Below are 16,396 nucleotides of genomic sequence, written 5' to 3'. Positions count from 1 at the left end.
CTTCAGTTTGAGCAACGAGTTGTGCAAAATGTGCATATCTTATAGAGGCGTACAAAATCATGAGGGGAATAGACTGGGTAAACACACAGAATCTCTTGCCCACAGAAGGGGAATTGAGAAGCAGAGGACCTAGAATTTTGGTGAAGGGGGAAAGATTTCATGGGAACCCGAGGGGTAATTTTTCTTTTACACAAAAAAAGTGGTGGGTGTATGGAACGACCTGCTGGAGGAAGTCGTTGAGGCAGTTGTCACAATGTTTAAGAAACATTTAGACAGGTACATGATAGAATAAGTTTAGAAGGATATGGGCCAAATGCACGCAGGTGGGACTAGTGTAGATGGAACATGTTGGTTGGTGTTGGGCCGAAAGACCTGTTTCCACTCTGCATGCCTCTATGATTATCTCCTTAGCACCAGCAGATCAGTGGATGGTTTAACACTGGGGAATGTGAAGTGGGGAGATGGAATACCTGATATCAAGGTATCATAATGGAAATATTTGGAATCTAATAATAAACCTTTACTATGACATTTTGCATTTTACTATTACATTTTGAGTTCATGTTCAAATAATGCTACAAGAGTTTTTTTTGATTTCTAGTCATTAAAGCAAGCATTGACTTAATAGCCCAGGACTGGAGCCCTCACTGAAGGGCAGTGCTGGCACGTTGGCTTGGATTACAAACCCAAGTTCTGGTTAGCTTGAAACCACGAAGACGTCTGGCTATGTTACGTGAACAGCTTTGTCAAGAGGACATTCTCTTGCGAGCTGTTGGGTAGAGGCCATCTTAAAGCACACATTTTACTGGAAATCCTGATTTTCAGTGTCCTGTTAATATGCTTCAGAAATAGTCTTGGAAGAACAAGCAGCTCCTGTGTGTTATTCTTCTGTTTCCCGTGTCAGCAGATTCTGACATCTGAGTGGAATTTCCCTCATGCGGGCCCTTGTGGAACACAATGAGACTCCTCAAACTCAATTCGTATTGGAAAATCATTCCACATGCAAACTACCTTGACTTTCCATTTCACCAGTTGAGAGGAAACATCTGTGGGAAAATCACGTTTTGGTAACAATACAAATGTTCTTCTCAAAACTTGCTAGACTATGGGCGGCTCCGAGTGAACAGAATGGTTGTCTTACACAAATGTCTTTGTACACTTTTTTATTGATAGAATACATCTATTGTAACACTAATACAATAAATGAGACTTATAAAGTCTTCATTCATTTTTGAAATGACATCAGAATGAGCTCTGCTGAAAGCCATGCACAAAATTGTAAACTTAGTGTTTTCAGAAAGACAGCAAATAATAGGTTCAAAATGAGGGCGTAGCAGGGTGGGGATTTCAATGGGACTACTCACAACCAAAAAGGAATAAAAATAAAACTTGGCTCACATAATCTCTTGTCCTTTCAACTGGTTGATGTGGCTGCTGATGCTGTTATAAAATACGGAATACAATGATAGCGCAGGCCCTACCAATTCAGTGCCATCAGGACATCAGGCCTTAAAGTGAGAGAAAAATGAATTTATCTCTCTTTAAGGCCCAGATAGAACTTTGCAGAGATTTGAGTGTTGCAAAATGGCTCCACATCAAGGCGACACTTCGTATGTTGTTCCAGAAGCGGATCTACTGACAATCGCTTCACTGTTTTACTTGCGTACAATTGTACTCAGGTACAGTATGATTTGACTGGATAGCATTCAGAAGCTGTTCACTGTATCTTGGTACAGGTGACAATAATGAATCACAACCAAAACCACAACAAATAATCTTTTTTTTTTGAACAGGTGAGGTGTAATTTAGAGATAGAACATGGAAACAGATTTTTCTGCCCACCGAGTCCACGCCGACCAGCGATCACCCATACAATAGTAGGTATCACAAAATGCTGGAGTAACTCAGCAGGTCAGGCAGCATTTAGGAGAGAGGGAATGGGTGACGTTTCGGGTCGAGACCCTTCTTCAGACATCTCGATGTCTCTCGACGAATGCGTGACGTCTCGACCCGAAACGTCACCCATTCCCTCTCTCCTAGATGCTTCCTAACCTGCTGAGATACTCCAGCATTTTGTGATACCTTCGATTTGTACCAGCATCTGCAGCTATTTTCCTACCCATACAATAGTTCTACCCTACACATGAGAGACAATTTACAGAAGGCAATTAAGCTACAAACCTGCACATCTTTGGAATGTGGGAGGAAACCAGAGGACCTGGAGAAAACCCACACGGTCACAGGGAGAATGTGCAAAGAGCACCGTAATCAAAAGCGAACTAGAGTCTTTTACGCAGTCTCTGCGCTACTCTCAATCTACTTCTACCAAAGAGTCAGAAGCTGAAAATTTCAAAAGAATAACCCAAACCGTACAAGCTTTAAAAGATTCATACCAAAATCAGTGAACAGACCGCCAAACACAACATAAATTATCCTGTCCATTTCCAGCCCGATATTTAAAACATTTCTCATATGGTGCTTTCACAACCATTGAAGCAGGCCAACATTCATATCCATTTATTTACCTTAAGCAAAACATAAAGTGCTGGATGAACTCAGCATGCCAGCGAGCATCTGTGGAGGGAATGTACAGATGACGATTCAGAATGTGTAGGAAGGAACTACAGTTGCTGGTTTAAGCTGAAGATAGACACAAAATGCTGGAGTAACTCAGCAGGACAGGCATCATCTCTGAAGAGAAGGAATGGGTGACACTTCGGGTCGAGATCCTTCTTTATCGAACTGAATTGTATATCCGGCAATTCAGAATGTTGTCTGCCCATTCCCTCCACAGATGCTGTCTGGCCTGTTGAGTTCCTCCAGCACTGTGTTTTGTTCAAGAGTCCAGCATCTGCAGTCTCCTGTGTCTCCATTATGTACATGCTCGCTCTTGGGGAAATCTAATGCTTATGTTACTTCTGCTGCAACATACATAGAAGAAACTTGGAATGATGGAAAACAAAGCAAAAATATATAAAGCCTCTGATCTCCAATAACCATCACAACCATCTCTGTGAGGTGCAAACGCTACAGCTATCTGGGCAAGCACAGAAATGGTGGGTATTTCAGGTCATTCCCATGGTAGTGAAATCCTCTCCAATTTCAAACACGTTTCCAAATTTCCTGCTTTTGAAAAGATATTGCATTTACCTGGTCTACATTTAATAATTTACGCAGTTCAATTAAGTTTCCCAACCTCCAAGACGATAGATATTTATACTGGCATGTCTTTGTAACTCATTCAATGCATTTGCATCTTTTTAGTGATATTGTGACCAAAATCCCACTCACTGTCCCCTGTGTGTCTTTTAACTAGCACCCTTTACATTCTTCATATGACCTCTGTAGATTTGCCCGTTAAATTTCTGGCTAAATAACACAACCTAATCGGTTCTTTCAATTGCTCTACTACAGTGTCTAGACACGGAAAGCATCATGTCTACTATTACTTCCCTGCCCATTTCAAAGTCCGTTTGCATTACACAACAAATGGAATGGAACCTAAGGCCAAAGTTATTGATTTATGGCTTTCAAAGGATAAATGGACCAAATCATGGTTCAGTCCTCCACTGCCAACGCTGAATCTGACAGCAAACCATAAATCAAGTGTTGTTTATGACACATGCTTTATTGACCAATGCACAATATTTAAAATTTCTTAGGGTTAAATACCATTTGCATTTCTGTCTGGTCTTTACTTTACACAGCATGGAAACAGTCCTTAGGCTCACCGAGTCCACGCCCACCAACGATCACCCCGTAGACTAACATTATCCTACACACGAGGGACAATTTACAATTTTACCGAAGCCAACTAACCTGCAAACCTGTACGTCTTTAGCGCGTGGGAGGACACCAGCACACCCGTAAAAACCCCATGCAGTCACGGGGAGAAGATACAAACTCTGTACAGACAGCACCCGTACTGGCATATCGAACCCGGGTCTCTGGCACACTGTGGCAGCAGTTCTACTGCTGCGTGACTGTGCCGCCCTGTGCCATTATCAGCTCGAATACTATTTCTAATCCCATCCCGATTCGGTCCATTACTTTCACCATTTCAACATCAGCGAGTTTAAAGAAATCATCATGGGTGAAGAAAATGTACATGATGTGACAATGCTGAGGAGCAAATTAAATAAACTGTTACCCATGAGTCGCAGGTGGAGCTGGCCTTGAATTAAATAGATTTCAAAGTGGTCGGAAACACAATGAGTGCATGAATGGCATCCATCTCTCCCAAAACTAGTATATTTTTTATATGGAGACAGAAAAAATTCTATAAACTGGTTCACTTCTAAGGCAACACAGTGGCGCAGCGGTAGAGCTGCTGCTTTGCAGCGCCAGACACCGGGATCGATCCCGAGTACGGGTGTTGCCTGTACAGAGTTAGTACGTTCGCCCTGTGACCACATGGGTTTTCTCCAGGTGCTCTGGTTTCCTCCCATATTCTAAAGAAGTGCAGGTTTGTAGGTTAATTGGTTTCTGTAACTTGTTCCTAGTATGTTGGATGGACTTATACCTGGGAGATAGCTGGGCCGCACAGTCTCGGTGCGCCAAAGGGCTTATTTCAACGCTCTCTAAACGAAACTTAGGCCTGCTACAAGGGCACAGTCATTTACATAAAAGGGGTAAAGGGAGAAACAAAACCAGAGTGAAATAAATAACACATTTGTCTATTTTGACAGTTGCATGTGTCATATTTAAGACAGGACAAGAGAATTATTTTGCTTCCTTAAGAGGTAGCGGGATCAATTATGTCCATTTGAGGATAGATGGGATATCAAATAAAGGCTTAATTCAAAAGTTGGAGCCTCCAACAGTTCAGCATCTCCACAATGCTGCACCAGCATCAACTTGCATATCATACTAGAACTTGGTTGGGCTTGAGTCCACTACATTCCAACTAAACCCTTGGAAACAAGGGGACGGTTTGTCAGTGAACCTCATCTTGCATTCCCAAGTTTTGCTACGTAGGAATGAAGATTAACACCAATAACTCATTACATAAGTGAAAAAACCCCATGATTAACGAAACAAGTTACAAAAACCCAAAGCAGAGATACAAATTTGAAAAATACAAATTACCAGTCTAATTCTGACCCTTTGCTTAAAACACAAAGTGCTGAAGTAACTCAGCAGCATCTCTGGAGGACATGGATGGGAGATGTTTCGGGTCAGGACCCTTCTTCAGTCAGACGGAAGGTTCTAACTCAAACGTTGACAATCCATGTCCTCCAGGGATGCCGCCTGACCTGCTGAGTGACTCCAGCACTTTGTCGTCTACACAAGATTCAAGTTTCTCTGAACTTTTGCAATTTGATGGGCTTACAGTAAATCACCAGATAGTGGACAAATGTTTCCAAATAATTTAATTTCCCCAAGTCTATGATTTTCACATTACTTCTCTGCCTGCCTTGCAGCAATGTACCACCTGCTGATTTACTTTATATTCTTAAAAAGTCATTCATTCATTGGTCGGCTAAAACTGATCCAGCTAACCACACACAGCATGAATTATGGTGAATGAAGCTTGTCTGTATTTTAACAAAAAAAACATTTGATAAAGGGCAGGTGTCTTCTGGGGCAGATTCCTGTGCTTATTAATAAAGGACATAGTGCAGCTTTATGGACCAATATGCATGAATTCATGCACTTTCTAGCACAGTATACCCTCAGTGATCCATCAGAAAGGCTAGACAGCATGGTATCGCACTAGAAGTTATTAGTGCATTACAATTTATTCCAGCTGTCAACATATTCCCAGGTGCACTTTGATTTACACACACTCCCTTGATTTTAATATTGTTGAGCTCAACTATACATTGTTTGAACGAGTTGGCATTGGATGACTTTTCAGAAATCAGTTTCAGTCAAAATGGAGTCTTTCTCGGCTATAAATCAATAATTCAATATATTATCTACGTTTGCATCTTGGGTTAAGAATTTTCCTTAATTTGTATACTAGTTCATAATTTGCATGCATCTTTTCCCTAATTACTAACAACCAACATGTTATTGTGGAGCACAACATTTTCACCACAGCAAAAAAATGATAGCGGCATCAGTGGGTATGGGGAGAGGGCAGGAACGGGGATAGTGGATGATCAGCCATGATCACATTGAGTAGCGATGCTGGCTCGAAGGGCCGTATGGCCTACTCCTGCACCTATTGTCTATTGAAATTGTCTGCATGCAACAAATCCCACCTTATCTTTAAAATCTTCCTACTTGATTCCCACTGCCAGTTATGAGTGTACTTACTCTCTCTCCTTTTCGGAAAGCTTGTCCGTGATGTTGTCCTTGATGGTAGACCTGGAACCCTTTTGGATGATGGGATACCTGAGTGGCACTTGCAGGAAATAGGAAACCATGAGCACCAGATGTGCCGTGTAGCCCAAGGCGACAGCGATGCTCCCTTCATCCTTGGCTTAAAGAGGAAGAAAGCAATCAATGGTCAAACGGAGCCCAAATAATAACAGTACAGATTTACCCAATGTTTAAACAAAAATTCTTATCAAGTTTTCTATCCGCAATTCAAAAGTCTGTTTTTTGTTTGTAGAATCATACAGCACAGAAACAGGCCCTTCAGCCCAACCTGTCCATGCCAATAAAGATGCCCCAGCTATGCTAGTCCCATTTGCCTGCATTTGGCCCATTTCCCTTAAAACCCTTCCTCTCCATGTATCTGGCCGTGTCTTTCAAATGTACAGTACTTTTCTCTGGTTCACTACAAATACCCATCACCCTCTGAGTGAAAAAGTTGCCCCATTAAATCTTGCCCCTCTCATCTTAAACCTATGTCCTCTGGTTCTTGATTCCCCTACAGTGGGTAAAAGACTGTGCATTCACCCTATTTATTCCTCTCATCATTTTATACACCTTTATAAGATCACCCCTCAGCCTCCTGTGCTCCAAGGAATAAAGTCCTCGCCTGCCCAACCTCTCCAGAAAGCTCAGGCCCTCAGGTCCTGGAAGCATCCTCTAAATCTTCTCTGCACTCTTCCCAACTTAGTGACATCCTTCTTATAGCAAGGTGACCAAACCTGAACGCAATGCAGGCCTTGGCAACGAGTTGCACAACGAATGTGATGCAGCCATCCACTGTATTTTTTTTATTTTTAGATTTAGAGATACAGCGCAGAAACAGGCCCTTCGGCCCACCGGGTCCGCGCCACCCAGCGATCCCCGCACATTAACACTATCCTACACCCACTAGGGACAATTTTTACATTTGCCCAGCCAATTAACCTACAAACCTGTACGTCTTTGGAGTGTGGGAGGAAACCGAAGATCTCGGAGAAAACCCACGCAGGTCACGGGGAGAACGTACAAACTCCGTATAGTACAGCACCCGTAGTCAGGATCGAACCAGAGTCTCTGGCGCTGCATTAGCTGTAAGGCAGCAACTCTACCGCTGTGCCACCGTACCATCTGTATCATTTGCAATTAGCAGAGATGCAACCAAATAGGGGAAGAGATGTCTATGGGACAAAATAGTATCATAGGCAGCAAAGGTGCAACCTGTTGCCGTCAGTTCTATGCCCCACATGCCCTCTTCCATACAATGTTGCCACATAACAGCAGTTCAGGTGCAAATTATGCTATTAGAAATTACACAACCCTTCAAAATGTTTCAATGTTATGAAAAGTATTCAACACTTAACTATGGCCAAATCTTGTATTATCCAACATCATCTTCCATTGGTATGTAATCGTCACGTGTACCAAGATAGTGAAAAATAGTTCTCCAGGCAGATCATACCATACACGAGTACAAGAGGAAGTGCGATAAATTAAATAAACAGTGCAGACTAAAGGGCCTGTCCCACTTAGGCGATTTTAAGGCGACTGCCGGCGACTAGGCTGTCGCCGAACGTTCGCCAGGGTGTTGCGGGCACGATCGTGAGGAGTCTTCAAAGAATCGTAGCGGATCTCGGCAGGTCGCTGAGAAATCTTCCAGGTAGAAATTTCTCGGCGACAGCTGGCTTGTCGCCAGGTATCGTAGCTTATTGCGGGCGCTGTCGCACGCTGTCCCCAGGTTTGCTAGGTTGTCGCAGATGCATTTAGAAGCACGTAATATTAAATTAAGAAAAGGCATTTGAAGATACCATAAAATACTTGTGTTTAACCAATTTATTTACCGTCAGGACATTTGACAGGTAGATTGGAGGCGACAGTTTGACGGTGAGGTAAGCTTGGGAATTTTGCGATGTTTCCGAAGACGGTGTAATCTCAGCCAGGTGTTAGTTTCACAAAAAAAGTAACTTGTATCGACCTGACTCGGCATTGTCGTGGTCATTGTCGTAGGGTAAAAATAAATTTTGGCGATCTGCTAGGACTTTAACAGTCGCCTTAAAAATCGCTTAAGTGGGACAGGCCCTTAAGTTGCCACAGGTGCAAAGAAAGTGCAGATTAAAAAAGCGCAATGAGCAAGGTTGGAAGATCAGAACATTTATCCCATAGCTTGCGGACCGTTACGGAGTCTGGTAACTGCAGGGAAAGAGCGGTTCTTGAATCTGGCGGCATGTCGATTCAAGCTTTTGTATCTTCCATGAAGAGCAACGAAATGAACAAACCATTTATTGGAATTGCTAGACAAGAAAGAACTCCATTCAGGATTCAGAAGATCAGATGCTCAAAATAACTGCATATTTTTTTCTATTTTCCCCTTTACTTCGTGGAGCAGGTAAAGTAGCTCAATTTAATATGTCAATCAAAGAAAGGCAATTTGAGTCATACATTGTAACAGGCCCTACGGCCCATTTTGCCCATACCAACCAACATGTCCCACACTAATCCCACCTGCCTGCGTTTGGCCCATTTCCCTTTAAACCTATCCATTGCCATAGTGAGGCCCAATGGAAATTGGAGGAACAGCACCTCATATTTCGCTTGGGCAGCTTGCCACCCAGCGGTATGAACATTGACTTTTCCAACTTTAGATAGTTCCTCTGCCCCTCTCTTCCCCTCCCCAGTTCTCCCTCTATCTTCATGTCTCCACCTATATCCTTCCTTTGTCCCGCCCCTCTGACATCAGTCTGAAGAAGGGTCTTGACCCGAAACGTCACCCATTCCTTCTCTCCTGAGATGCTGCCTGACCTGCTGAGTTACTCCAGCATTTTGTGAATAAATACCTTCGATTTGTACCAGCATCGACAGTTATTTTCTTACACTATCTATCAATTGAAGCATTTCCTCAAGGTTTTAGCTGTTTACAGATTATACACGAGCATTGAAGAGCAACTTGAACTTGAATCCATAAACTAACCCAAGGCGAGTGATGTCCACCAAGACATTAATTTTTAAATAGCCATCTATCAAGTAATTTAACCGAGGAATGCACACAATTCTTTGCAGTAAAAGCATAACAGGTTTCATATTACAACCACAAATTTATGGTACATGAAGGCAACAACAGACTTTGTTTTATTTAAAAAGCAATTTCCTCCCTATAATATCCATAATAAAGCCTGTATCATAACATCCTCTTCAAAAAAATGAGATTAATTTATGAACGTTTGCACTCAACTCTGACTAAGAACGTTGTTGTACAGTTTAGGGCAATATCATCTGGTTTTAAGTAATTGTGTTTCTTATGGATTGAGATAAAAGAAACTGCCCCTGAATCGAGAGATACGAATCTTCAAACTTCTGTACTTCTTCATAAGGTCAGATGTGAGAGGAGCAGAATTAGGCCATAAAGTCTACTCCACCAACCGATCATGGCTAATCTATATTTCCCCTTCAATCCCATTTTCTTGTCTTCTCCCCATAACCCCTGACACCCTTATTAATCAAGAATCTGTCAATCTCCGTCTTAAAAATACCCAAAGATGGCCTCCACGGCCTTCTGTGGCAATGAACTCCACAGATTCACCACCCTCTAACTAAAGAAATTCCTCCTCATCTGCTTTCGAAAGGTATGTCCTTTATTCTGAAGCTATGGCCTCAGGTCCTAGACTCTCCCACTGGTGGAAACATCCTCTCCACATCCACCCTATTCAGGCATTTCACTATTCGGAAAGTTTCAATGAGGTCCCCCCTCATCCTTTTAAACCGCAGTGAGTACAGGACAGGTGCTGTCAAACGCTCATCATATGTTAACTCAATCATTCCTGTGATCATTCTCGTAAACCTCCTCTGAACACTCTCCAATGCCGGCACATCCTTTCTCAAATAGGTGGCCCCAAAACTGTTCACAATACTCCAAATATGGTCTGACCAGTGCCTTACAAAGCCTGATGGAGAGGGGAGTAGATGGAGTGACCGGGGTGAGACTGGTCCTTGATGACGCGGCGTGAAGTGTAGGTGGAGTCAATGGAAGGGAGGCGAGTTTGTGTGATGGTCTGGACAATATCCACAGGCCTCTGCAATTTCTTGTGGTCTTGGATGGAACTCTTCTCAAACCATGCTGTCATGGATCCAAATAAAATGCCTCCCACCACACGTCTGTAGAAGTTGGTGGTGGTTGTTAGGAACTTGCCAAATTTCCTAAGCCTTCTAAGGTAGTAAAGACTTTAGAGATACAGCGCGGAAACAGGCCCTTCGGCCCATCGCATCCACGTCGACCAGTGATCATCCCATTGCCAGACCTCTAGGCAGAGGGTGAGTAAGTTGGGACTCTATTCCTTGGAGCGCAGGAGGATGAGGGGAGATCTTATAGTGTATTAGATCATGAGAGGAATAGATCAGGTAGATGCACAGAGTCTCTTGCCCAGAGTAGGTCGATCGAGGATCTTTATTATCTTAGGTTTAAGGGGAAAAGATTCAATATGAATCTGAGGGGTAATTTTATTCACACAAAGGGTGGTGGACGTATGGAACAAGCTGCTAGAGGAGGTAGTTGAGGCTGGGACTATCCCAACGTTTAAGAAACAGTTAGACAGGTAAATGAATAGGACAGGTTTGGAGGGATAGGGACCAAATGTTGGCAGGTGGGACTAGTGTAGCTGGGACATGTTGGCCGATGTGGGAAAATTGGTCCGAAGTGCGTTTCCACACTGTATCACCCTATGACTACGCTTACTCGACTGCCAATGTACAATTGTATATATAATAACTACAAACCCGTACTTCTTTGGAGTATAAGAGGAAACCAAATCCACCCAATCACAGGGAGAACGTACAAACTCCCACAGACAGCACCGGTACTCAGGATCGAAATGGTAGTTTAATAGTTTGGTTTATTGTCACGTGTACTGAGGTACAGAGAAAAGGTTTTGTTGTGTGCTAACCAGTCAGCAGAAAGACTATACATGATTACATGGGAACAATATTTAGTGCAAGATAAAGTCCAGTAAAGTCAGATTAAAGATAGTCCAAGTAGGGGCACAGGGAGTGTTATATAACAGAGACTAAGAGGTGGAGGTACGTGGCTTATTGAAAGTGGTGACACAGTTGTAGAGGGCGTTGAAGGCAGTGTTGTGCATGCTTGCCTTTGTCAGTCAGGGCATTGAGTACAGGAGTTGGGATATCATGAAACTGATGTACACAATATTTGTACCACCACATTTGGAGTACTGTGTACAGTTCTGATCACCCCACTGTAAGAAGGATGTCATGAACCTAGAAAGGGTGCAAAAAACATAGGAAGATGTTACATAGAAACATAGAAACATAGAAAATAGGTGCAGGAGTAGGCCATTCGGCCCTTCGAGCCTGCACCGCCATTCAATATGATCATGGCTGATCATTCAGCTCAGTAGCCTGTACCTGCCTTCTCTCCATACCCCCTGATCCCTTTAGCAAAAAGGGCCACATCTAACTCCCTCTTAAATATAGCCAATGAACTGGCCTCAACTACCTTCTGTGGCAGAGAATTCCACAGACTCACCTCTCTCTGTGTGAAGAAATGTTTTCTCATCTCGGTCCTAAAAGACTTCCCCCTTATCCTTAAGCTGTGACCCCTGGTTCTGGACTCCCCCAACATCGGGAACAATCTTCCCGCATCTAGTCTCTCCAACCCCTTAAGAATTTTATATGTTTCTATAAGATCCCCCCTCAGTCTTCTAAATTCCAGCGAGTACAAGCCCAGTCTATCTAGTCTTTCCTCATATGTAAGTCCCGCCATCCCAGGGATCAATCTGGTGAACCTTCTCTGTACTCCCTCTAAGGCAAGAACGTCTTTCCTCAGGTTAGGAGACCAAAACTGCACACAATACTCCAGGTGCGGTCTCACCAAGGCCCTGTACAACTGCAGCAGAACCTCCCTGCTCCTAAACTCAAATCCTCTTGCTATGAATGCCAACATACCATTCGCTTTCTTCGCTGCCTCCAGGGTCTGGAGGATTTGAGTTATAAGGAGAAGCTGGAGAGAGTGGGATTTCATTCCTTGGAGCACGAGAGGCTAAGTGGTGACTTATAGAAGTTCATTAAAATAATGAGTGTGAGTGTGAGGGCATAAGTTTAAGGTGGGAGGGAAAATATTTACAAAGGAACAACTGCTTCACACACAAACAGAGTGGTGCGTTTGGAATGATCTTCCCTGCGTGGTGTAACAGAGGGACCATGAGATACAGGTATGTGTAGAAAGGAACTGCAGATGCTGGCTTAATGCGAAGACTGAAACAAATACTAGAGTAACTCAGCGGGTCAGGCAACATCTCTGGCAAAAAGGAATAGGTGACATTGTACAATGACATTTAACGTTGGACAAGTATGTGATAGAAAAAGTAGACGGGATGCGGATCAGAGGCAGGCAAGTGAGACTAGCTTGGTTAGGCAACTCCTAGACAAGTTGGGCCGAAGGGCATGTTTCCATGCTGTGTAGCTCTGACTCCACAAAAGTGCTGGACAGCAATGTAGGTACCAGGCAGCACGGTGGCACAGCGGTAGAGTTGCTGCCTTACAGCGAATGCAGCGCCGGAGACTCAGGTTCGATCTTGACTACGGGCGCCGTCTGTACAGAGTTTGTACGTTCTCCCCCTGACCTGCGTGGGTTTTCTCCGAGATCTTCGGTTTCCTCCCACACTCCAAAGACGTACAGGTTTGTAGGTTAATTGACTGGGTAAATGTAAAAATGGTCCCTAGTGTGTGTAGGATAGTGTTAGTGTGCAGGGATCGCTGGGCGGCGCGGACTCGGTGAGCCGAAGGGCCTGTTTCCGCGCTGTATCTCTAAATCTAAAAATCTAAAAAAAAATCGTCTGGTTTCAAACCAGTCAATGATAGGTCTTTATCTAAATGATCCATAACCAGCTTTATTGTAAACAACACGAGACATGTAAAATTACAAGCAGCTTCGTATAAGTGTTCATGAGTAACAGCATAAATACTGAACATCTCCAGTTCATTCTGCCCTGGAACCATTTTCCTCAACATTTATTTTGAGCTTCAAAAGGCATTTGATGGTTATACACAACGTATAAATTGTCCAAAGGTCAGTGCTTTCACTATGACGGTCCTCACCAGTACGGTTGCATTGTCACCTCTAAAGGTTAACTAGATCTTCAACTTTAGAATTTTTAACATTGCAAAATTATTTAAAAGTTTTTTTAAATTGTGAATTAAATTAGGCAATCAGACGCTTAAAAGCTTAAGGATGATGATCCACCATTAAGGGTGATTAATGGCCTATCTCAAAACACTATCATCCCCTTCATGTTCTTCCAAGCAATTTCTTTACCCTGTCATTTCAGGAATTGATCCTGATGTTGTATTGTTGGCAAGGAATTATAGGTACTGGTTTACAAAAAAAAAAGACAGAGTGCTGGAGTAATTTCACGGTTCCGACAGCATCTCTGGGGAAGGGTCCTGACTCAAAACATCGCCTATTCATGCTCGCCTGAGATGCTGCCCGAGCCGCTGAGCTACTCCAACACTTTGTGTCTGATGAAGGACAAAGTGCTAGAGTAACTCAGCGGTTCAGGCAGCATCCCTGGAGAACATGGATGGGTGACGTTTCAGGTTCGAACCATTTTTCAGACTGATTTATGCCTTATCTTGCGTTAACACTGCAAATAAACCAACTAATCTTGCCAAATATCACAGTATAAGTGAAGACAACGTACAAACAATCCCTAGATTTACTTGGGCATAGAAGTCAAATGTTGTTTTACATTTATACAGTATTTTCCTTCCACTCACCCTTTGTTTTCTGGCACATATAGCTTCTACTGTCAATGCGAATCACAAGTAAAAATCCATATGTTACAATCGACTTAACCATTCCGCATCAATAGTTAGTTACCTGTCATATGCTTTAAAAATGACTATTCGTTTGACTTCATCTCCTACAACACTGATAGCTCCTGATGCATCCTCAGAAAATCCCTACCCCCTGCAAAAATTAGTGAAACCTCTGAAATAATCATTGCCTTCTTACAATTGTAAATAAACAGATCTTATTCCTTAAAATACACCGTGTAAGAAAATAACTGCAGATGCTGGTACAAATCGAAGGTATTTATTCACAAAATGCTGGAGTAACTCAGCAGGTCAGGCAGCATCTCAGGAGAAAAGGAATGGGTGACGTTTCGGGTCGAGACCCTTCTTCACTGATGTCAGGGGAGGGGGCGGGGCAAAGATAGGATGTAGTTGGAGACAGGAGGACAATGGGAGATCTGGGAAAGGCGAGGGAAAGGAGAGGGACAGAGGAGCTATCTAAAGTTAGAGAAGTCAATGTTCATACCGCTGGGGTATATTGGCACTTTGCTGCGAAAGAATAATTATATTAGTGATATATTTAAGGAAGAAAATTATAAAAGGACTGGACAAGCGAGATGCAGGAAATTTTTTCCCAATGTTGGGCGAGTTCAGAACCAGGGGCCACAGTCTTAGAATAAAGGGGAGGCCATTAAAACTCATCTCAGTTTTATGCTGGCATTTACTATCTATTCGAATTTTTTGTGGCTACAAGCCTAAGTCCCTCTCTGACCCTAAGGTCAAAAACAATCTGTATCTTACTGGAATTTTTTTTCCCCAATCCCCAGCTACTTCCTTCTGTTTAAGTTTAGGTTTATTATCGTCACATGTACCGAAGTCTAGTGAAAAGCTTTGTTTTGCATGATATCCAATCAAATCAGATAAAATTATACATTTGTACAATTAAGCCAAACTCAAGCACAATGGGTAGAGCAAAGGGGAAGATACAGAGCACAGAAGATCGTTCTCAGCATTGCAGTGCACCTGTTCCATAGGCAAAGTCTAATGTCCACAATAGGGTAGAGGTGAATCGGACAGTACCCTAGATTATGGAATACCGTTCAGAAGCCTGATAACAGAGGAGAAGAAGCTGTTCCTGAGTCTGGTGGTGCACACTTTCAAACTTTTGCACCTTCTGCCCGGCAGGAGCAGGGAGAAGGAATGACCAGGGTGGGACACGTCTTTAATTATTTTGGTTGCTTTTCTGAGGCAGCGTGAAATGTAGGTGGAGTCAATGGTGTGGAGAGTGGTCTGTACGCAAAGAGTTACGCACACTCCACGAAAACTATGTCCCTTTCAGACCAGTGCAGATTTGTCCAAAACCATTCATGAAGTCACGAATTGATCCTTCTGTGTGAATGCCACTAACCGAGTGGAGAGATTGGTGGGAAACCGAGAAGCTGCAAAGCTAACCCAAATGACCAGGCTCGTATCTTGTGGTGTACCACAATAACAAGACACAGCATGTGTCTTAGGTTTCAAATGGCAAGTTGCTCAAACTCCACATGTAATCAAGACCTCCTTGATTAGATTACAACTGTGTAATCTCTTCCAGCAACTTATTACTTTCCTTTTTTATTACTGTTGTATTTCTTGTATTAACTGTTCTGTTCTTTTCCAAGTCACTACTTTGTCAGCATCTTCCCAAGAGACCCAATATAATCTACACTGATATTCTGAGCAATAATTTCTTTCTTCTTAACTGTGATCTGTACTCTCCCCAAAGCAAATGCTTTCAGCTCTGGGTCCTGCTTTTGTATCCGGCCCTGATTGATGGGCAATCTGACGAGAGTTCGCCTTTAAAAAGCAGCTGCCATAAATGGAAACAAAATCTTTCTAAACTGTGGCAATTACTGAGAGATTTATCTTCATTTAAAAACAAAGTTCGTTCAACAAAATCGCTTACATCAAGTAAAAATGTGGATGCAAATACACCTCAAAGTGTACGATGGACAGGTGAGGTACTGCTCGTATCACTTCCGCAGCCAACAATGGAACATTGTGGGCTCTTTGGTCATCGGTGCCGGCTCAGATCTGTTCTGCACTTTTTCATACGTCTGGTTTCCCTCTCCCCTGAATCTCGCTGTGAAGAAGGGTCTGGACCCAAAATGTCATTTCTTCCTTTTCTCCAGAGATGCTCTCTGGCCCGCTGAGTTTCTCCAGCATTGTGTCTATCTGAAGTGAGATACTTATGTCCAGTAACCACAATGACAGCTCTAACAACGGTAGAACCAATCAAGCTGGTTTTTTCAAA

General features: G+C 42.9%; 1 protein-coding gene across 2 annotated transcripts in view; it reads right to left on the bottom strand.

The window, feature by feature from the left end:
* uvrag (UV radiation resistance associated gene) overlaps positions 1–16,396 on the bottom strand; it is a 292,355-nt gene that overhangs the window by 134,347 nt on the left and 141,612 nt on the right. For both annotated transcript variants that reach the window (XM_078401991.1, XM_078401992.1), the window contains exon 12: positions 6,265–6,430. In XM_078401991.1, coding sequence (XP_078258117.1) covers positions 6,265–6,430 — 166 coding nt within the window. The remainder of the gene's footprint in view (positions 1–6,264; positions 6,431–16,396) is intronic.

This window comes from Rhinoraja longicauda, chromosome 7 (genome assembly GCF_053455715.1).
Source record: "Rhinoraja longicauda isolate Sanriku21f chromosome 7, sRhiLon1.1, whole genome shotgun sequence".
Lineage (NCBI taxonomy): Eukaryota > Metazoa > Chordata > Chondrichthyes > Rajiformes > Arhynchobatidae > Rhinoraja > Rhinoraja longicauda.
Note: the sequence above shows the minus strand (reverse complement) of the source record. Positions and strands in the feature narration are given on the sequence as shown.